Here is a 22,384-nt window from a genome sequence, read left to right as displayed (position 1 = left end):
AGGTTTTTCCTAATGAAGACCTCAGTCCTTCAGTAATTTAACTCTTCCTGATTTGTTGTGGGTGTCTGAGAGATGAATGTTCGTGCCGGTAACAATAGATGGAAGAAAAATTATTCGTCCTTCCATTTCTGAGTGAGGATTACATACTAAAAAGGAGACAGTAAAATCTGATATACAATTTGTTAACATGCCAAAAAGAAAAACACAACTAACAATTTCACTGGTCAGACCTATTTAATACTTAATTCAACACATTAAGTCATTTGTAATGCTCTGACTCAGCGGTCAATCAAACAACACAGGCGGAATAAACACAAGTTTAAGTAAGTAAGTTTAAAAAGGAGAAGACATAAGTGGCTTTAGCTCTGAACAACTAAATGGGGATGTGACATGTGTTTATACAAGAGGCTTTCCACTAAGTCCTCTTATGCCTAATGGCTACCAAACACAGTTTAGACATGTTCCACCAGCTTGTGGATGGCAGATCCAATATGTAGTTATTTTACTGTGTGTCAGTATCATCGAGTTCAGTTACAACACTCACTGTCTTCATGTTTGGGCTCAGTTCTTGCAAAACCTGTTCATATCACTGACACATAGATAGTTTTTTGACGCATTAATACATTAGATATACTAATAGAATATGTATATGCTGCGGATACATTACCACGATCTGTCCCTGTAAACGATACAAACAAATTTTACAGATTGTTTTGGCCGTTTTCATCAAAATACATGACAATAAATAATTTTGGAGTACACTGGAATACAATGTATCAGCATAAAATTGTTCTTTGACTTATGAACTCTATGGATTACATCTTGACACTGTGGTAAGATTGTTTTATCAATTGCTGTGTCCAAGGTCAAGAATGACGTAATAATAACAATAAAGTTTAAAGCCAAAATGGACAAGAACGATTCAAATTTAATATCTTAAATGATAACTAGATAATATCATCTGCAGAGGAAAATAATTTCCTATGAATGAAATTCAACCTTGTGGTGATAGTGTTTAGTTAACCATCAAAAAAAAACAAAAAACAACAAAACTTTTCAGTCTCGATGTCTAGCCTTATTCCTATACCACCTCAGTCTGCTTCATTGTATGCAATTGCTTTATCTCCCATTGGTTTGTCTATTAAAACAGAGGTGAGTTGAATCTGCTTGACACTAAAAGCATGAATTTTTGCTGTACAAGCACTAGATTAATATTTTAGCCCCCAGTTTCAATCCCCAATGGCAAATTAAAGTCAAGTAAAAGCATGAAAATGTGCCAGAGATGTTTGGAACTCTAAAAATTTCCACCGGACATGATTAATGTCCCGCGGCTGTGTCAAAACTGAATTGTGAAATGTGTGTGATGGGCACAAGGTGTTATGTATTGCTGCAGGGGAACCTGTCGCTGTTCAGTATATTGGCTGCTTGTATCCTATGTGGTTTAACATTTTAATATGACTTTGATTTGCATTCCAAGCAACCATGTCGATACAATCTCTTACTCCTGGCACACAAAAGAGCACTGAAAGAATCAAAGTGAGGTTGGGGGGGGGGTTCGGTCCCACATCTCATTCGTTCTGCCACCTGCTGTAGTAAAACTCCACTTAATTCATTTCTTTCCAGTCCATAACCCCTACTTCTAGCACCTTTAAAATCACCAGCATGTTCTCCACTCCTGACTTCAGCGAACCAGTGACTGAGGTGCCACACACGCCTCCATTCCCCACCACTGCAGATAAACTCTTTTAGTTCCTTTAGAATAAACAGGAACACCCTACTCCCCATCTCACCACTCTATCAACCCACTGTCCCATATACCAGTCAACAGCGGGTGGCTTGGACTAGGCTGTGTGTGCGTGTGTGTGTGTGTTCATGTGTGGCAGAGAGGGAATGGAAGTCTTCTCTGGCAAGATGAGCTCCAGTGATTACAGGCTGAGACAGTTTTCTAATTATTCTGTCAAACATCAATCCTGTGGGCTGATGCAGGCCGTCCTGTGGCCTGATGGACAATGTAATCACTACTAGACCCGCTCACCCCCACCCCTCCACCCATTTTACCACTCTCTATGCCGTTTCCTCCCACTCTCCTCACCCTTTGCATTCTCCCTTCATCCTTTCTCTATCACTCTTTTCTACACAAGTCTCTCACTCCCTCATTCTCTGTCAGTGCTGTTCGACTCATCTCCTTCCTCCACTCCTCCACATGGTATTTCAGCCATTCCCTTGCTTGCTACTAGGGAAAAAAAAGACACTCTGGATCTTAGAGGAAAGAAAAATGAAAAAAATGATGAACGTCAGAGAGCTGTTAAAAATGATATGGCTGGCAGTAAGAATAAGGAAACAATAAAACACAGTACAAAAAGGGAGTACGAGAAAAAGGAAGGAAGAGAGGCAGAGGGAAAGAGCAAATTCAAGTCAAGCTGCTTACAGCCTGAATCTTAGTAAGATTCAAATACGAAGCTCAGAACTGAGTTGTAAAAAATGAGTCAGCTTCATGCTACAACCTGTTAGACAAATTAAATGATCAGTTATTTTCAGATCCAAATTGTTAATTGAAACAGGGCATTTTTTTCAAATCACAAACCCCACAATTTTAATTATAACTCTGGAAAAAAACATTTGCCTGGTTCAGATGTTCTCTGCAAGCTGATGTTTGTGCTATTTATGCCAGGCAAATTAAGCTTTTGTTGAAGAACAAACCTTTATCTGGCCAACAAAGGTCCAGTTGTTTTAAGACATTTTAACGTGGAAATGTTACATATTAGATCTTTACACTTTCAGGCACGTAATATGATTGTTTCATCACCTTAAAAATGTGGCTTGGGACCTTCAAGCTAACATTAGCTGTAGTAGCTACAGTAACAAATGCATTTTAAGTTACCAATGAGACAACAATATGAACATCCAATACTTTAAATATATAATCATTATTTTTAAAACCACAGCTTTGAAAGAGGCTGCAGACCACCTGCACCAAGGATAAAATGACCGTCATATAGCTTGCACAGAGTTTGTGGATGACAGACACAGATTTAACTACTTCATTCAGCTGAAGAATCTATAATCCAATAGCTTTAATTACATAATGCTACTGATGTTGTAACATGTTGTACTGTGGCCAATTACTTGCTGTTCTCTCCCCTCCATTATGTAATCTGTAAATATGGGGAATGATGCCCTTGTGGTCTGGGTATATGGCCACTTCCTGCAGTTTAACTAAAAGACAGCACCAGTGTGATATTAAGTCCTTTTGTCTGGTAACCAAGGTTACAATATAACCACATTTTCATACTGAAGCTGCTGTGCTTTCAGCTGAAAGCTTACAGCTGCCTCTTGATTAAATTGAGTCAGATCAAATGGGACAGTAAGCAGTAGATAGGAAATAGGAGATAGGAGACGAAATAGGAGTGAAGTGAGTATCACAATGGAAACATGAACTTCTTTAACGAAAGCTTCAACCAGAATCCACTGACGGTCTGTTAAGGTGAAAGAATGTTTTTATACAGTCTGCACTGTCTGCATTTTGATCATAGTCTTGAGCAGCTATTTACTTTATCAAGAATTTACTGTTAATTCTGAACACTGATATGTGTTACAGTGGTTAAAATAAATCTGAAATCATAAGGCCTCAGAGGTTATTGTCGTGGCAACTGAACATCTCAGAAGAAATGTCAAATCACTCAAAACCACACTAGAATGGCAATAAAAAACAAAAAATGAACGGGACATGATAGCAGTTCTGGGGTGTGTGAATGTTGTCTTAACAATTGATATATTACAATTGAGAAAATAAAGAAAAGAAATAATGGACAGCATCATTTTAGTATTTTCTGTTTTGTGTGGCATAATTTTCTCTAATACGTAACCTGTAAGCTATAACTAAGTTGACAAATTGTGGTTTTTGTTAATATGTAAAATATCTTTAAAAAAAGTATACACGCATAAGAATATAAAGGACTTGTGCTTCAATCTTCTCCCTTCCTTTACAGCACTTCTCAGTTTTCCCATAGCAAATCTCTTGTCCATCTGTGTCTTCCTCTGGCAGCAGCTGATATTGACTGAGATAATAGTGTAGGAGAGCTGTGTTCAACATTGCCTCTGCTGCTTGGTGGACAAGGCAGACTGCTGCAGCAGCAGACAGACATGTCAGCTAGGACAACGTACTGTGGACTAAACTGGATCATACAGTCTGATACTGAATTCTTCCCATGGGCTGTCAATTATCAGGAAGGCTGGGACGATACGATCGGGGTAAGAGAAATGTGAGGTGATACATACATAAAAACTGAATGCAAAAGTATTAACGTATTTATGAATGATTAAATACATAAACTATTGTACACAGACAGCTAAAGAAGGAAAGATATATAGCATTTGTTCTCAAAACTCAAACAATGTACACATCTGCAGTATATAATGTCAGCACATGTTCCCAAAAATGTCGTATGCTGTGAGTGCCTCGCCTTAACACAGATCCCGTGTTTTATATCCTGACCCTGTGTATAAAGGCAAAATGAAAGAGGAGATTTCTCTGGAGATGCAATGAGGCGAACATTTCATGTGAGTCTCAACGTCTTTCCATTACGTTCGATAATAAAGAAGTGTGTGGATCAGACAAGAGGCTCGTATCAAATCAGGCCTGGAAAAGCCAATTACACTGACAATAATCTCTCGCTGTACTGCTGCCGGCATGTCTCGCCATACAAAGCAACAAATACCTGAAACATGATGAGAAGGGAGGAGGGGCACTGAGGAGAGACAGGACATTTAAAAAGACAAAATATATTTGTGAATGCCTCCTCAACAAGATACACAGGCGGTGGGGGAAAAAAAAGCCAGTTATGGTGTTTGCCAGTATTATGAAACATTCAGCTAATTCAATTGAAAAAAATCTTAAGTTCACCTTCACCTTTCAATTTATAAGAATGGACCAAGACGTTAAAGGGGCAGTTCACCCCAAAAATCAAACATACATATCTTTCCTCTTAACCTGTGATAATTATTCATGTAAATTGTTTTGGAGTGATTTGCTGAGGTTTGGGTCTCGAGTCATCAGCCAGTGTCTCTTGGTCATGTCTCCAGGAAACATGACCTGGTTATTCAAGATAATGCACAGACTTTGTTGCAAGCAGTTTCATGTAGCAGCTATTTTCACTCTACCAGACTACACCGTAGCAACAAAGAGAGGGAAACATGCAAATGAAGTGCCATCTAGTTCCATTATATCTCTAAGAAAGCAAACATGATAAAAAAAAACAGCAGTACAGGTAATATTGTATTGATTTTGGGGTGAACTCTCCATTCAAAACAGTGGATGAAGCAAAAACTCTTGTGCTGTCCTTGCAAGTGGCATACTGTGGGGGTTTTGTAGGCGTATAGCAAAGAGGACCTGGAGGAGAGGAGCCGGTGTCTCAACCTCTGACCCTGCCCAAAACCCCGGGGGCTGCGACAAGAGAGAGGGCAGATAGGTTGCTGGATTTGAGAGCTGGGTCTGACTAAAATCAGAAGGTTAATGTGAGCCATTAGTTGCCTACAGACATCTGGATGCATACAAAGATACTGAGTTGTGCAGATTGAATATGCTCACATAGCAGCAACAGATAAACATACAGAATGTGAAACAATCTAACCCATTCTGAAAATGACCCATCTATCCTCTGCAATGTTTGGAGAACAGTATCAATGCTCACTTTAATCTCTATATTCAAGCAACTTCCTCTATTACCGACCATGTGATATTTATTATTTTAATCAGAGTTTTAGACCAATGTCCAAGTTACAGTGAAATATGGGGAGTATCTGTAGTCTGTAAGTCTGTGTGGGTATGGTCACAATCACTTCATGTCTATACTGCAAGAAGCACAATATTTCCAAATAGAAGAGCACTATGTAGCTGCAATTTTCTAGCTCTCTTTTTTGAGATTCATCTGTTGCCATAAAGGCTGGGCAATTTTTTATAGACTGTTCAATAAAAGAATAAAGGGGAACTGATTTCTACACATAAAGTTCAGTTTGGTCAGATTTTGAAAACAGTTGGCTGTGGTTATCAAATAATAATGACAAGGGAACCTTCTTGCTTACTACACCTTTAAATTGTGTGTTTACAAAGAGCAACCAAAAAAACTTTCAATTTTAGTGTGTTTTTACTTCTCTCATAATATATGTCGGTATTACAGCACTCTTCTACATGCATCTCCTGTGAATTGTGTTTCTTACAGTGAGTCATATTGCACTTAATGATGTGAGGTGGACTTTGACCACCTCCAGACAAACAGGGAACAAAAAAAAACATTTTCAGGCTTTAGCATGTTGTTAAGATTGTTGGCTACAATTTGTTTTACACCGCTAATTAATTTTCAGCATCATTCAACAGCTATCACTGTAATTAACCCGTGTTTCAAAGATGCAAGCCCAACCTTAACAACTGACTTCAAAAATATCACTAACATTATTAGTCCTAGAGGACAGGAGAGGGCACAGTGTTTGTGGTGTCAGTACATGGCTCAGAGAGCACGAATGATCTCATCAACTGGGTGTTTGAATGGCCTCCCATAATCCCCCAGCATGTGCACACATAAGAGCCAGGGGAGCATGAAATGAGGGAGGTTTAACAGTCCCACTTCTGCCGCAATGTCTCTCAGCACTGGACATGGCTGCCTGTGATGGCGATACTCCCTCAAGCCTTGGAACATGGACAGATGGAAAGATGAAGAACTGGAATGGTGGCAAAGGATGGTGTGATGACAGCAGATGGTTTGGATGGAAGGAACCTCCATTTATAATACAGAGTAGAGTAGGAAAGCAGTTTGTAAGGATAACACTGGGTAGCAACAGCATGCCCACATTTAATATGAGGCATTATAGTGGGTCACTGATCCATGACCATGCTGAAACCATGTGTGAAGTGTAAACACAGCAAAATGGCCCCTCTCATGCCATGTTATTTATAGCTAGAGAGAACTGTGGGTTAGTGACACTGCCAAGACAACGGTTTAAGTTAATTTAAATTTATTCTCTGGATGTCTCCTGGTTAGCTGTGGGATGTGAAATACATGCAAATGGATGCAATGACCATTTTGCAATATTCCACAGACTACCTGCCTCACTGCAGCAAGTAAAAAAAGAGCAAAATTACATGAAACCTATAGTGCTAATCACTGCTGTAGCAATTCTGACTTTCTAAACTGTGCAACAGACGACACATTTCTACTTCTTCTATCATCAGGTGAAGAGCTCCTGCAAAGGCACACGACAATAAATGGAGCCTTCCTTTGCTATGCCCTTACTCTGAGTGCTCGCCTTCACAAGGTCGCTCAATCACATGTAGCCATCCTCCCTATGGCATCCAAAGGCCCTATCTGATCACTGGCTGGCTCCCCCAGCCCCATGGTGTGAACCAGGTGCTGTGATGACAAAACACTCCTGGCAGCAATAAGAGAACAGAGAGAGCAGAGCTCAATTAGCCCGAGCTCCAATCCCAGATCCTCTATTGATTTCCCACAGATGAGGAATGGCAGACAGGAGAAAGCTCAATCAGACATACCCATGAGACCTGTCTCTCTCTCTCTCTCACTCTCTGTGTGTGTGTGTGTGTGTGTGTGTGAAACTGGTGCCAAGACAAGGCGCTGGGATAAGGTGAATACACTAGAAATACATAGCCTTATAATACTAAGCATTTAAGTGCTTAAGTAATAGTGTTGTCTACTGATGGTCCAGTGGAAAATGACCCGAGTCTTTAAAAGCGTGCTGCGCTCTTATAACCCAGATCAAGTGGAGAAGGAGACAGAGAAGGCATTAGATCCCTGAAGGGCAAATCAGTCTGACAAGTCATCTCTGGACAATTCCTTCACTTTCTCAAATTAACCTTCACAAGAAAAAATGAGAGAGAGAATGCATAGAGTCTGATAACATCATTTGTCCTTCATTTGTTGTAAATCTTCCTCCTTATATGCAAAGTGTTGCTCAAACTGATATGAGCATACATTTATTAATCTGATCCCTGACTGTCTGCAGATATATTAGGCTGATGTATCTTCAGAGTTTGGATTCAAGACTTAAGTGACATGGCATGCATGTGTGCATGTCAGTGGAAGAGAGATGTGTGTGTGTTGTCCTCTCATGTGAGTGTCCCATCCAAATAACAAATATTCAAGTTAGAGGTCTGTGTGTCCAAAGAGGCCCATGAAATTTGAAGTACAAAATGATCTAAACGCATACTACTATCTGCATCTCAATCAACTGACATTATTTTATTTAGACTGAATATATTTAACAAATATTGACATATCTTCACCTGTACAGTATCATCCAAAACTGTGAATCAGCTTAATAACTATTGCAGCCAATTCAGAATCAGGTTTTCATATACAAGGAATTTGCCTTGTTCCATTGCATAACAATAAACATGGTAGGAAATATAACGAAAGATAAAAAACCAAAAGCAGATGTTGAAAGAGACACCACGTGGTGGCACCTGAACTGAGCCATAACTGACCAACAAATAATGTGATTTATACCGACTAGCCGCAACATTAAAACCACTGACGGATGAATAACATTGATCACCTCTTCACAATGCAAGGCCCTCGCTGTGGATGTCACTTCACACAGTTCGCCCACTCTGTATCAATCTACAGGTGTATGCTTCTCAAAGGCTGCACACTTCAGTATTTAAGTTTTGCTCCATATTTCGGAGACTTTGAGTGGACAGCCTTGGAATCCACACCACAAACACACACACACAATATGTTCAAATGGCAAAACAAATCTTAAACATTAATACACAGAGCTGAACACTGTGTCCACATGTACAGACCAAGTACACTGCACCCGGCCCACGTTGAATACATTTCAAGGACTAGCATAGGGTCAGCCGCCTATAACACAAGCTCCACGCATTCATTGCTGCAGTGGTTTTAAATGGACTAGAGCAGAAGAGGTCCCATGACAGACTAAAACCCAGCCCTATATCTGTCACTAGCAGGTTTTTAATGCAGTGTAAGCAAATCTGCAGGAAAACCATTATATGGAGGTGGAACCTTTCTCTTATAACAGCAAACCAATACAATGACCTGCACAGCATAGAACTAAAAAAAGCCATAAATCCCCCACGAGAGCCACCTTTCCCTTAAAGCACTCAAACCTCTGTGCTGTCTGCCTGTTACAAGCAATATTCACTCGTTCTGTGGCCTGGACTCAATATGGCAGCCCCAGTGTGTTGGATGGACTAAGTACTCACTCCTCCATGTCTGGCCCTCTATTTAGTACCTGGGTAATATTCTGTATGCTGGGAATGAACTCTATTACCACGGTAGCTTGTTTTCCCTCCTTCCCTCAATGGCTTTGCATTGCTTGTGTTTATAACACGGGGAACCAGCATCTCCCCACGGGACCCTCGGCTTCAGGCGGAAAAGGTGATTTCTTTCTCTCTAAAATAACACATCACAGGTGACTCTTGTGATTAAAAGTTGCTGGAGTACCCGGAGGGTGGCATGTGTGCGGATATGTGCAGGATGCGGGTGCCACTATATAAGTACGTATTTGCACCCATTTGTGTTTCTGAACAATGACTGTATGAGCTGTGTGCGTCACAGTCGTGCTATAGAGAGATTCAGAGAATAAGATGTTTTATTCAAGTACTAAGAAAGAAAAATACGTTACAACATGAGCAATTTACAACAGATGTACATGAAAGGGAACCCCAAAGAAGCAGAAGTGCTTACTATAGCACCCCAAGGACACAACCCTGTAACACAGGGCTCCTTTCCTTTTTTCCACTTGCAGCCTGACGACAGGTCCAACTTTCACAACACATTTTTCTGACTCATCTGGCTTGGACCAAGGCTACTGCCTCTTAGTGACTCCATACATGTTGCAGCACATTAGACATGGGCTCAGACATATGGGGATGAAAAAGTCAGTGCCTGGGCTCCTGCAGGATTTAGCCAGCAGGCATGAAACTGAGGAGGAGCAACTCACATTTACTTTAACAGGATTTAGCCAGATGAAAGGCTACAGGGAAGAAAAGAGAGATACAAAGAAGCAGAGAGAGCGAAAGAACACATAAAATGGAAAGGAGAAGAAAGAGCCACAAGAATATAGCAGGAGGACATACTGGGGAATCACTATAAATGTCCAGTAAGTATGACCATGGACGTAGTGCTGAATAATACCAAAAGAGACTTTCTTAAAAAAACAGAATGCAGTGCACTAAAGCTAGTAGTAGCAGTGTAGTCAAGAGTCAAGCTCAAGAGTGTCACTGCAACAAAGAGAAAAGTGGTTAAAGAGGGACCACAGGTGAACTAAAGCAGAGTCACTGAGCTGGAAAGAAGGAAAATGGTATGTAGTTTTGCTTGAGGGCATTTGGGGCTGAAGCACTGAGGGGGCATGTGGAATAATCAAATTGGAGGAGGTGAAAATGCAGAGGAAAACTGAAGATCACACACACACACACACACACACACGCACACACACTCACACACACACTCACACTCACTCACATCTGAGATCACACACATGTCAGTGGGAGATGAGAAGATGTTTCATGATCAACAGCGTATACCTCTGTATTTCCCCTGGAAGTGGGTCACCCAGCTGAACTAATGCTAATGTGCCAATCTGTGCATGTTTCACCTCAGAGCCGTGAATTACGGCTAAATGCAACATGCCCACAGGTAACAACTGAAAGAGCAAAAAACACACAGACGTATGGAAGCTTTTACACAGAATAACATGTATTGCAAGCATGCACAAAGACAAGACCAAGGCTGGCATAATATTCCACAAATAACGATCAATGATCACTACGAAATGCTAAATGGATGCAGAGCTGCCACTTGACTTTTAAAACTTGCTTGATTCTTATCTGTCCTTGCACTGAAATTCTGTACTTCTTCCATCTTTTTTAACTTTGCACAAACAGACACGCAGAAGTACTGAGCAGCAGGCAGAACATTCACGACTCACACCAGCAGAGATGTGACTGCCAGTGTCACAGGAACAAAATGTTACTCTGAGAGGAAAAGACTTCATCCAGCATCATATAAATTCTTCACTCAGAGTATCTGGAATACTTTGGACTGTGTAAAATGGACAGGCATACTCCAATTTGTCTATCAAAATACATGCTAGCAAAGTGAGCGTTAATAATACAGGTGATGTGACTCTCTTGAGTATATTAACTATCAAAATGCTGTATGCAGTTACTAACTGTATGCACATTTTTGTAAAAGTTTGGTGGTTCTGACATGCTAATAATATCTGTGTGGTGATCCTGCATCTCAAAATTTGATAACCTTGGAAACAGCCAGGAAAAAAATACAAAAAAACAAAACAAAAAAAACCAGTGCTGAAAACAGATTTTGAATTTGGAAAAGGACAATAAAAACAGTGTGAACATTGTTGAAAATATTATTCTAATCAAGTTACCATAATGTAATCATTTTTACCATGACAAAAAAGAAAGAAAAATGTCATCATTTACTCGAGCCTATAAAAATTACAGAAAACTGCCTTAAGCCTCGAGAACAAAATGGATGTTGGACTTGGACAAAACATTCATCTGCCACTTTCTTTACAGCACTGGCACAAGGCAATAACGAGGTTATTTGGCTGTCGGTATTTGCTGCCTGCTCCTGCTCCATGCCTACAGGTGATGTGGGGGAACCTTCAATAAATTCAGCCATTCTGTCAACAAACTGTTCTATACGTGGATATGAAGAAAGTGGAGCTATTTATTTTAGCATGAAAAATAAATATGTCCCCACTTAAAAAGCCAGGGGCTGAAATTCAAACAAAGCTGAATGGTCTAGTACACCCAGCTGAGCTACATAACATCTCACATAGTTAACACACACGCCGGGCTACACTGTGCCTTATGGTTCTTTCCTCTTTTATTTTTTTATGCCCCAATCATTTCAATTTTTGTTCTTATGTTGTCCCCAACTTGCATACAATACTCCCTCTGCACTTCTCTTCTCTTCCATGTTCTTTTCAGAGAATAATAATGTTTAAGATAATGAATGCTGTAAAGGTAGATATTGGAGAAGTAAGCAAACAAGAAAAAGGAGGCTTTGTCATCTCAGACTCTGTCTCAGCTATTCAGTGCCAGCAGTACACTCACATCACTTCCACTCCTCTCTGCACAATGAGCCTGAGACATCAAAGCGGAGACTGAGAGGGAGAGAGCGAGAAAGATGGAGGGAGGGAGACCAAAGTGTAAAAAAGCAACAGAGGAAGAAAGACTGAAGGAAAAGACAGACACCAAAAAACCTGTTTTTGTGGAAATGTATGACATCATTACAGAGTGATATTTATATCTATACTGCCTGCCTGGCCGCTGAACGCATATCTGTCTTCTTCACAGCATAAACCATTCTAATGTACCCAGGCAAAAGTGGTCTCTAAAAAATGTATGCAGCAATGCATCAATGGCTTTCTCCTAAAGATGCTACTCATTTTTCCAGTGGCTGTACCTGTGGAAATACAGTGAAAAAATGGTAATATGTGCTTTCTTTAAGGTAGAACAATTGTGATGTTAAATGTAAGTAAAGCCGTCCATCTGGGACTTCAAACTGTGAAACACCTGTCAACAAAGGGCTGCATATTTGAAGGCCATAAGCACTGGCTGCCTTGATGTTCAAGGCAAATAAGCAGAACAGGAGTCTCTCCACAACATGTGACTTACGGAATCAATAATCTTGCCTCACCATATTCACGTAGCCAAGGCCATGATATCAATTTGGATTTCTGCCCATATTTTTGAGTTTGGGAGTGCTAATTTGTGGAGAAAAGAAAAATACTAAATGCAAATGAGCAGTTCCTCTCTCTCTCTTGCTCTTATTGTGAAATGATTAACATTCCCTTCACAGATCAGAGCAGGTTTCTCACATTCCCTGGCTGAAATGCTAATGGTGCTTCCAACTCAGTTTAATGTCAATCCTATTCTACTTTTTTTCCCTGTTAGGGAGGATCTCCCTGTCTCTATTTCCATACACAGCAGCAGGAGGAACAGACAGCAGGCTTACTCCCCCATCTGGATGTGGGGAATCAGCCCAAGACTGAAAGAGAACGAGGAACGTGAGGAGAGTGGAGGAGGATCCGCTTGTCCATGTGGGAGTGTTTTTTTTATTTTTTTTTGGGTGGGTGGGGGTTGAATGAATGCGGCCTTTAAAACCTGACTTTGCCTCTGCAGAATTTTCGCAGATGATGGCACCACACCAGGAGAGAGTGAATAGTCTTTGTAGTTTCCTTTCTCCCCTATTGATCACATTTCTTTTTTATCCACCATATTCATTTTTATTTTCTCCCACAGACCACTGGCCAACCCATTCATGTGAAACCAAACAGAATCTACACACAGTGGAAATCTGAGTGAGGCGATGTATCCCCTGCTGCGGTGTTCACGCTGGTAGGCTTTCAATATTCAGCTATAAAGGTAAGCAACGTTGGTCTGTTCACTGCTGTGTGCTAAATATGAGGCAGAACTCTACAAAAAAATGGCCCTCACCACTAACACTGAGTCATATGAAAAAATCTCCAAGTTAATATTTGGTTCAGATGGAACTGAGGTTTCTAGAGATGCAGTATTAACAGAATATCTACAGTATTTTGCGCATCATAGTGAAAATATTTGTATTCGCAGCTTCTCCATTGTCTCTGCATGTTTAAATTAGTTTATTCTAGTATGGCTCATAAAGCAGGCATGTTAAAGAAGGAGTAGGAGAGTGTGAGATGCAATCTCTCCTCTAGATTAGTAAACTGTGTTGGAAAACTTGTTGAGTTTTGCAACTCCAAGATGTACAAGTACCTTATAAAATCAATGTGAAACTCTTCTTTGAAAGCATTCTCTGTCAAATAAAATCAGCACTGAAATTTTTTTTTATTGTTATTGTTATTATCATTATTTTTTAAAGAAGGCATATTTGTATCAAATGCCCCTCTGTATTCCATATAATGAAGCCTTGCCAGAGATGCTGACACAGAGGCAACCGGAGATCAATCCATGAATGTGGGAGTGACAACCGCAGGGGAATTAGCACTGTGATGACTGTCAACACACATCAGCACTGCTGTATCGTTACAAGGCTCATGTTGTTTAGTTTGGAGTTATTAGCTTTCTGAACGCAGAGCTGGATCACTTGCAAAACACCCCAATCTGACACCCATCCTGAGCTGCGAGGCTTCCAGAGTCATGCTTTGAGCATTGGAGTTGTTAATATGGATACGTGTGTGGACGGACGTGTGATAAAGGGTCTTTAAAAGCTTAGTCTTATTGCAGGATAAAGAGCAGTAATTTATCATGCAACTGTAAGTGATGGCATATAATCACACATCCTCCCAGACTCAGTTTTCCTCACTGAAACATGGACGTATGCCAAGGTTCCTCGTCTAATGAGCACTGTTGTCTCAGTGACAAAGTGCTAAGCAGGCAGAAAGAGCTTTATGAAGGTGCTATGACAAGATACATAACTGCAATATCAAAGACAATGCAACAGGTGGTAAAAAATGTTTTTTTTTTAGTTGTTCTGTGGAGATGTGCATTGCAAGAAATACTATTTGTTATTATTTTTTACTGTTTGTTCCTACCTTTGGGTCAGCAGTGAGCAGCTTAAAGGCCTCATACACCTGCCTCTCTTTGACACCTCCCCCCAGGTCCAGGAAATTGGCTGGCTTTCCTCCATGCAGGTCAATGATGTCACATGTGGCCATGGCCAAACCGGCTCCATTCACTGTAAAAATGAAAAACAATTAAAATATGCAAACAGATATACTGAAATACACGGGATGACTAAACAGAAGACAAATTTAACATCTGGGACACCTGACCATTACAGCAGAAGGCATTGCATTCTTTAACATCTGCAGCTTTAACAGCTTCCACTCTTCTGGGAAGGCTTTCCACAAGATCCTGTGGGAATTTTTGCCCATGCATGCAGTAGAGAATTTGTGAGGTCAGGCATTGACAAAAAGACCTGGCTCACGGTTCATCCAGTTCATCCCGATGGTATTTGATGGACTTGAGGTCAGGACTATGTGTGGGCCAGTCAAGTACTTCCACACCAAACTCTTTTCTTGTCTTTATAGCCCTTGCTTTGCACACTGGGACACAGTCATGCTGGAATAGAAAAGGTCCTTCCCCAAACTGTTGCCACAAATTTGGAAGTACAGCATTGACCAAAATGTCTTGGTATGCTAAAGCATTAAGATTTCCCTTCAGTGGAAGTTAGGGGCCAAGCCCAACCCGTGAAAAACAACCGCATACCACAACTAAATTTAATAATAAAGAGGAGTGTCTGAATACTTTTGTCTATATAGTGTATGTTGAGCAGCTCCAGAAGAATGACGTGTAGCCTAAGAACACCCACAAAGAAATCCAGCAGTGAATCTAATCAACCAAAGAAGAGCAAATAGCTATAAAAAAAACATGTCACATTCAAAAAGTGAATCGGTCGGAAATCTTCTAATCAGAAACATTCAATGCTTCAAGTCGAGCAACATTAAGAAAATTTGATTATGACTCGACTCTTGACTTCAGAGAGAAGAGCGCTGATTAAAAGAGGTTTGCCACCCTTTTTCTTTTGCGGGTCTGTGTCACCATTTAACCAACGGCCAGTGCAGCTACCCTGCTGAGCCAAGTGCACAAAAATGTCTTACCTCATTTGGTTTAGCCAAACTCAACTGGCAAGCTTCCCGATCAAGGTCTCGATAAAAGGGAAATTCACTTTAACAGCTGTCACTGGTGGCTTACAGAGGAAGCTGCAGAGCCATAAAAGCTGTTGTTACTTTAAGAAAGGCTCAGAGCTGGGGATGTAGAATGGGGAGGGGTGGGGGGGGCTAGTGCGAACAGACATCTAATGTGTTTATGAGGCTATGGGGTAAGATGCAAGAGCACCTGTTAGTGCTGCTGTACACTGTAAAAGCTTTGATTTATGACAAGAGAGGGGGCCTTTAATGAGAATGCTAACAATCTGGCTCACTGGAGACTTTCTGGGCGGATTATAGCTAATTAGAACGCATTGGTTACGGCAGCATTCCTTCTGGAGCTCTCAGAAAGCTGCTTGTAATGTGGACTGGAGGACAGCCTAGGCTGCCTTTACTTTGCCTGAGTTTTAACTGTGTCTGAGCTTTTCACTTATGTGACTTAAGAGACGCATTAAAGCCTCATGCCAGGAGGGGGTCGCTTATGGGAGAATTCATTTAATGGCTGGTGCTGGTGTGTGTGTGTGTGTGCGCGTATGTGTGTGCAGGAGTGAGTTCTGTTTCAGGGTTTTCTCCATACCGAAGCAGGCAATGTTTCCATCCAGTCCGATATATTTGAGATCCCACTTGGCTGCCTCCATCTCTGTGGGGTCGCTTTCAGTCATGTCGTCCATGGCAAACACAGCTTTCTGACGGAACTCGGCGTTGTCGTCAAAGTTGATCTTAGCATCAAAGCAAACCACTGCAGGGATGCGGACATGACAAATGCAGAGATAGGAATAAAGACAGCAGCAGAGGATGCATTAAAAGTGAGAAAGGAGGAGATGACAGGCAAAGGAAAGGGAAGAGAAGGAGCACCTCAGACATAAAAGCCAACTAATTATCATTTCTAAAACGTGAAATTAATGAACTGAGCAGTGTCCCCTCGGCGTACTGGTCTTAATTATTTCATAGGTTAGCTCAAAATGGGGTGGGTTTTGACACTGCCTCTAAGGATAGACCATCATAGTAAATGGACATTTCTTTTACACTTCAAAGGGAGTGCATTTCAAAGAGGCCACACTTGTGAAGCTACCTGGAAAAACTGCAAAAGGCAAATAACGTAGTAAATTATAAGGGAAAGGCTTTTCATAAACACAGCACTTAAAGTGACTGTCACTTGAAGGAATGGGTTGACATTTTGAGGAAGTGCGCTTATTTGCTTTCTTGCTGAGACTTGGGCGAGATGCCTGTACAGTTGGCTGGAGCCAGCAGCTGGTTAGCTTAGCAGCTGGACATAAAGATGGAAAGAGGGGCAGCAACACATGCAGATCTGTCCAAAGCAGAACTTCCACTGCACAATTCGCTTTTCTTTTGTTTTGACACATAAATTATTGTAGGAAATCTACAGAAGGGACTGAGTTAATGACCAAATGAGTACCAAAAAACACCCAAGACATTCCTTTCTGTTGAATCTCTGCTGGAAAACAACAGTGGTCCCTTGTGACATGTGGACATATCAAAATCAAAACGAGCCGATTTTAATATGAAGCTCGTCTACAAAGCCGATCTCAATCACAGCCACTGCCTTCTTCTTCTTCTTCTTTATAGGAAGGGAAACCCATACCTCTCAGTAAAGAAATATCATTGTCATTTTTTTCTTTCATATTCATAGGACATCATGAAAAAACAAACTTCTCTTGTCAATCTCTGATAAAGCATACTTTGAACAAGAATCTGTTTTTGAGTAGACTAAATAGCATCAAAGAATTGATGCATCTTCAGAGTGCTTTAATACATCTTGATAGGACACATCACAGTCGATCTATGTTCTACACTGGGGAAAAAAAAAAATCTTATTTCTTTTGGAGAAAAAGTTCAGCACAAGTTCAACGAAACCAGCATCACAATAGCTGGAAAATGCACTGTCGGTATGTATAAATGTCTTTCTCATCTGAATGATGAGCAATAAAATGAAATGTTAACCTGCTCCACCCTGCTTGTGTCATGCTGTGAGAAATTTTTGTTTTGGCTAACGTATCTCTATCTTTTCCTGTTTTCATCTGTCAGGGAACACTTAAGACAGTAAATACATGCAAAGACTAGAGAAACTGTACTGAATTAAAGTTGGGCCCACAAGTATCAGATAATGGGACTCTGGGACAAAATCTCATCAAATGAGCGACCGTGGTCGTAACGTGCATGTCTAAGGGTCGCTTATCGCTCAACTGCAAAGTACATCTATCCTGAATCTGAATAATTCAAGTTAATTTCAACAGGCTGAACAAGTAGTAGGCCGCACTGCAATAAAGACAATGAACTGAGGATGATAATATGCTAACACTTCCATTTATTTTCTATTCAAAGACAATAAATTTCTCTCTTCTAACAGATGTATTCCAGACTATTGGTCGAGTTCAGTATGTATCAAAATAAGGTAGATTTTACAACTGGTGAAAGGATTCAAAAAGGTACAATGAATCTAATCTTGATTTTTGAATAGGACTTTATTTTATATTTTCAATTCTAAGATCCAAAGGAGATAAGGTGTATCTACACCGGCTCATTTTCCAGCTGTTATGTGTAGCAAATAAGTGTTCTCTTCTCTCACACTCCACCCCCCCTCTGCCTCTCTCCCTTGCTCTCTCTCTCTCTCTCTCTCTCGCTCTCCTGCTCTCTTGCTCTCTCTCTCTCTCTCTCAACCCAACCGGTCAAGGCAGATGGCCGCCCATCTTGAGCCGGGGTCTGCTCCGAGGTTTCTGCCTTCTAAAAGGCAGTTTTTCCTCGCCACTGTCGCCAAGTGCTTGCTCAAGGGGGAATGTTGGGTTCTCTCTATTTACAATTTATTTAAAGAGTTTGGTCTAGACCTGCTCAAATTGGAAAGTGTCATGAGATAACTTTTGTTGCGAATTGGCGCTATATAAATAAACTGAATTGAATTTAATTGTAAAGTAAGTGTATTTGTTTAAGATTAAAGCTAAAGCATCAGGTTTCAGGTTTCAAAACTTCAGATTTTGCTGCTTAAGATGTTGACTAATTCTTATAAGCAATAATAATAATAAATAATACTGACTGAAATTAAAACTATTTTTTACACATTCGTAGCGTATCCTTGCGTGGTTAAACGAGGGACGTATCTGCAGCAGCTGGCGTGATTCTTCTTTGCAGCTCCTCATTAACAGTGAATAACAGACTGTACGCCTTCAGTTAATCATCAGCAACTAGGAATCATCAACAAACATCAACACGCCATGAATATGGAAAGCTCTGCTCCCTGGAGCCCTTTGGATTTAGATCCAGACAAAGTCATGCCAACAAGAAACTGACGTCAATGTGTTGCAATTACACTTCACATTCTCGAAATGCCTTCAGACCCGAGGAGACAGTGCGCAGTCCCACAGTCAACTGATTAATAATTGGTGACTGTCTGTTAATGTAAAAATGCGGAATTCTCCATTTTAAGGGTTGAAATATTACAGATGTTTAAAAGTGAATGACTGGCATGGCAGGTGAAAACACACATGCACATAATGCACACTGAAATGCAGAAGCTAAATCAACAGACATACACACACACACACACTGTCCACGATACAAGGTACCTTGTCCTTCGGGAGTCTCTCCGAGAGGATTGACTTCGACCTGAGTGGCGTCGACTTTCAGGAACAGATCATAGAGCCTCTTAATCTGGTCTGCTGCCTGCGAGGTCCACAGAGGACAGTAATTACCTGATGGTTCGGCTCTGAGCAGACGGCTCCACCCAGGCCCCTCAGCCTCCCATACAGGCTATACACAACATGGCAAATCACCTTCAACATTGTGGTGTCCGAGTTCATTTTGCATAAATACGTATGTCTCTGTGCTGAAGGGGAAAATGTGTTACACTTGTTTTCAAAAGGTGTGACATAAAGATGTACAACACTCACTAGCTTACTTGATTCTATCACGGTTACATACAAGCATAACATCATAATGCGCATTTCAGTTGATCCCACCTAGAAGCATTATCGAAACATGTGCATGTCCTTTTTGTTATTGCTTTATTCATAGAGGATTGATATTTGCAAACAGTTTATAAGTGAAGGGTGAACACAACCGTACAGCAACGTAGAAACGCGACAACACCTAAATCATTGCTTTCAAAATACCCAATTTAAGAGTCAGCTGATATTGCTATTGTAACTGCTCCTTAGTAAAGAAAAGAGCTTGACAAAGCAGTGCAAGACCTCTGAATGCGCAGTTCCAGACACAGTTCTCCAATCTCACTTTTTCCTGTCAGTATAGGCACACACACACAAACACATGTACACACACACCACAGTTCATTCAAGACAGTAAAGGTATTCATACTATGTGCAATTATCTCTAAATTAAACAGTCTGGGATCTGACTCACTGCAACCATGAAAAAGCATACTGACAATGCAGACACTTAACAAATCACTTTCTATTTCACTCCTTTCCAGTTTAAAGTAAATGGCCATTCAGTAAAAGATATTTGGCTCTATTTGCTTCTCAGAAGCAGATTCACACGGCTGATGTGTGTACATATTCTGTGTGTGAAGATTCTGAGCTAAGCAGATTTCTCAAGACATGGTGCCCGTGGAAAAGAAAACAAATTAGTGATCTAATGCCAAGAGACAAATGGCTTTGAAATGAACTCTACATCTAAGCTTACATACCCATTCGGAATGTTAACCTTTTATGTCTTGTTCTTCCTTGGCTTTATTTTATTAGCTAATGCTGTCTGAATTGGATTTGTAAAAGCAAGGAAAGGAAAAATGTTTCACTGTTCTCCAAATTATATGTTGTTCATAGAGGTGAGGTTTCATTTCTACCAATTAATGGTACCACTAGCTCCCCTCAGCTTGGCACAGCACTGTGCATCACAGCCAGATATAACAATAGGCCACCTGGTGAGTGAGTACGGTGTAATGACACTTCACAACGACCCTCTGGAAAGCTAATAAACACCAAAATTTCATCTGGTCGTGAATGAAGATATATATCTCTGCTTACATGTATGTCTATGTGCATTGCAGATTATTCCCCCTTCTTTGCACCAAAACTTCAGCCTTCAGTCAGCCCATTACCTGTCTCTGCAGAGGTCCTTTGAAACCCAAATTAGCTGCCATGCGAAGCGCCTGGTCGTCTCTCACACCTTCAAATATATCTATGACTTCCTACAGGAGCCGCAGCGACAGCGGGAAGAGAGGGGGAGAGAAAACAATTGGAAAAAATAAAGGAGTGAGAGCAAACAAGAGGCTCAAACGCAACTGGACAATAAGTTGACGCAAAGTGGGTGCTCATAATAAACTGCCAACATCACATTTAAGCAGTGACGAGCTGCCAACCACAGAGAAAAGGGAGAACTGGGACTCAAATGATGGATTTACAATCACCCTTATATTTTTGACTTTCAGGAAGAAAATCCCTCTTTTCTCAGAGGTATCAGAACGGATGAAAACTGTCAGGGTATTAAACTGCAGTTTTAGTTAACGAATTGAACCAGTTCTGTATAAACTAAGTCTGGACCATATAGATTTTAATGAGATGTGTGCAAGGTTTACTGCTCTATGAAGTGTGTTGGATAGCAGTAACACGCACATGTATATACAATATGAAATCTTCAGTGGAAATGAGTGATGTAAATCTTAGCAAGATCTTCACTAACATCTGATCTAACATCTGTGGACTATAATGAAAGACAGATATACAACAGAAATGCAGGCAAACTCCATCTGTAATGTTTAAATTATACATCTGGCTACGACTTGTTGCCAAGCAGCGGAGTGATGACAGTGGATTAAACTCTGTAAACGTAATCTAATTAATAGCCACATAAAACACAGAAGGCTGTGTGTTTGTTCATGTCCAGTGTATCGCCATATGTGTTCAGCCGCTGTAGTGCACATATAGACAGGACAATAAATTCAATTTAATTAGCAGAAAATACAATCAGAGCACATCTTCCATCTGTAAGACCCACTGGGCAAACCAGTCCTGGTGTGATATAATGCCAAATAAAACTTTTGTCAATTATAGCTCAAAATCTATGAGGAAAGATGGCGCAGGTTTGCCTTTTGTAAAGAGTTCCACTGTAGCGGACAAGATCAGACAATTCAAACCTCTTCATTGTATCTGAGGCAGATGCGTCTCTTCCTTTTGTTCTTCTCATTATCTCCATAAGTCTATCTCTCCCGCAGCTAATTGCACACTACTGGACCCATCAGCCACAGATTTCTGGTGAAAATTTGTAACCGTGTTCCCAAGCACCTCTCGTGGTTACAGTGATTTACAATGTTTTAAAAACCTGTTTCACATATGGCTATCTTTTATATCACCATTGACTTATGAATGCTTACTTCTCTGAGCAGGCAGGCAGCGGGGCAAGTAATCAACAACTTGACACACATGGCAGTTGTGATGCATAACATCATTTGTATTTGCATGTATGCATAAAGACACACTTATCATTTCTACTACAGGGGTATCACTGTGAACAATGTAATTAATATTTTCCTCATTAATGATAGATTATTTCACCAACCTGCATCCCATCCACTATTAATCATAATATTAACTTTTATGACCTGGCCTACCCGATCCACAGATATAAACATGATCCGTGCATCAGTGCTTGTCGGAGATCTGCGCTCTGTTGAGTTCAGTGTTTGATATTGTAGTAAGGACTATGACCACAAATC

General features: G+C 40.6%; 1 protein-coding gene across 1 annotated transcript in view; it reads right to left on the bottom strand.

Annotated features, from left to right (window-relative positions):
- The window catches only part of suclg2 (succinate-CoA ligase GDP-forming subunit beta), a 76,390-nt gene that overhangs the window by 19,637 nt on the left and 34,369 nt on the right, over nt 1-22,384 (bottom strand). Inside the window, exons 6-9 of the mRNA XM_046384550.1 lie at nt 20,771-20,860; nt 19,281-19,377; nt 16,280-16,441; nt 14,587-14,729 (exon numbers count right to left, since the gene is read on the bottom strand). Coding sequence (XP_046240506.1) covers nt 14,587-14,729; nt 16,280-16,441; nt 19,281-19,377; nt 20,771-20,860 — 492 coding nt within the window. The remainder of the gene's footprint in view (nt 1-14,586; nt 14,730-16,279; nt 16,442-19,280; nt 19,378-20,770; nt 20,861-22,384) is intronic.

Source organism: Scatophagus argus, chromosome 3, assembly GCF_020382885.2.
Source record: "Scatophagus argus isolate fScaArg1 chromosome 3, fScaArg1.pri, whole genome shotgun sequence".
Taxonomy (NCBI): Eukaryota; Metazoa; Chordata; class Actinopteri; family Scatophagidae; genus Scatophagus; species Scatophagus argus.
This window is presented reverse-complemented; position numbering and strand designations above follow the sequence as displayed.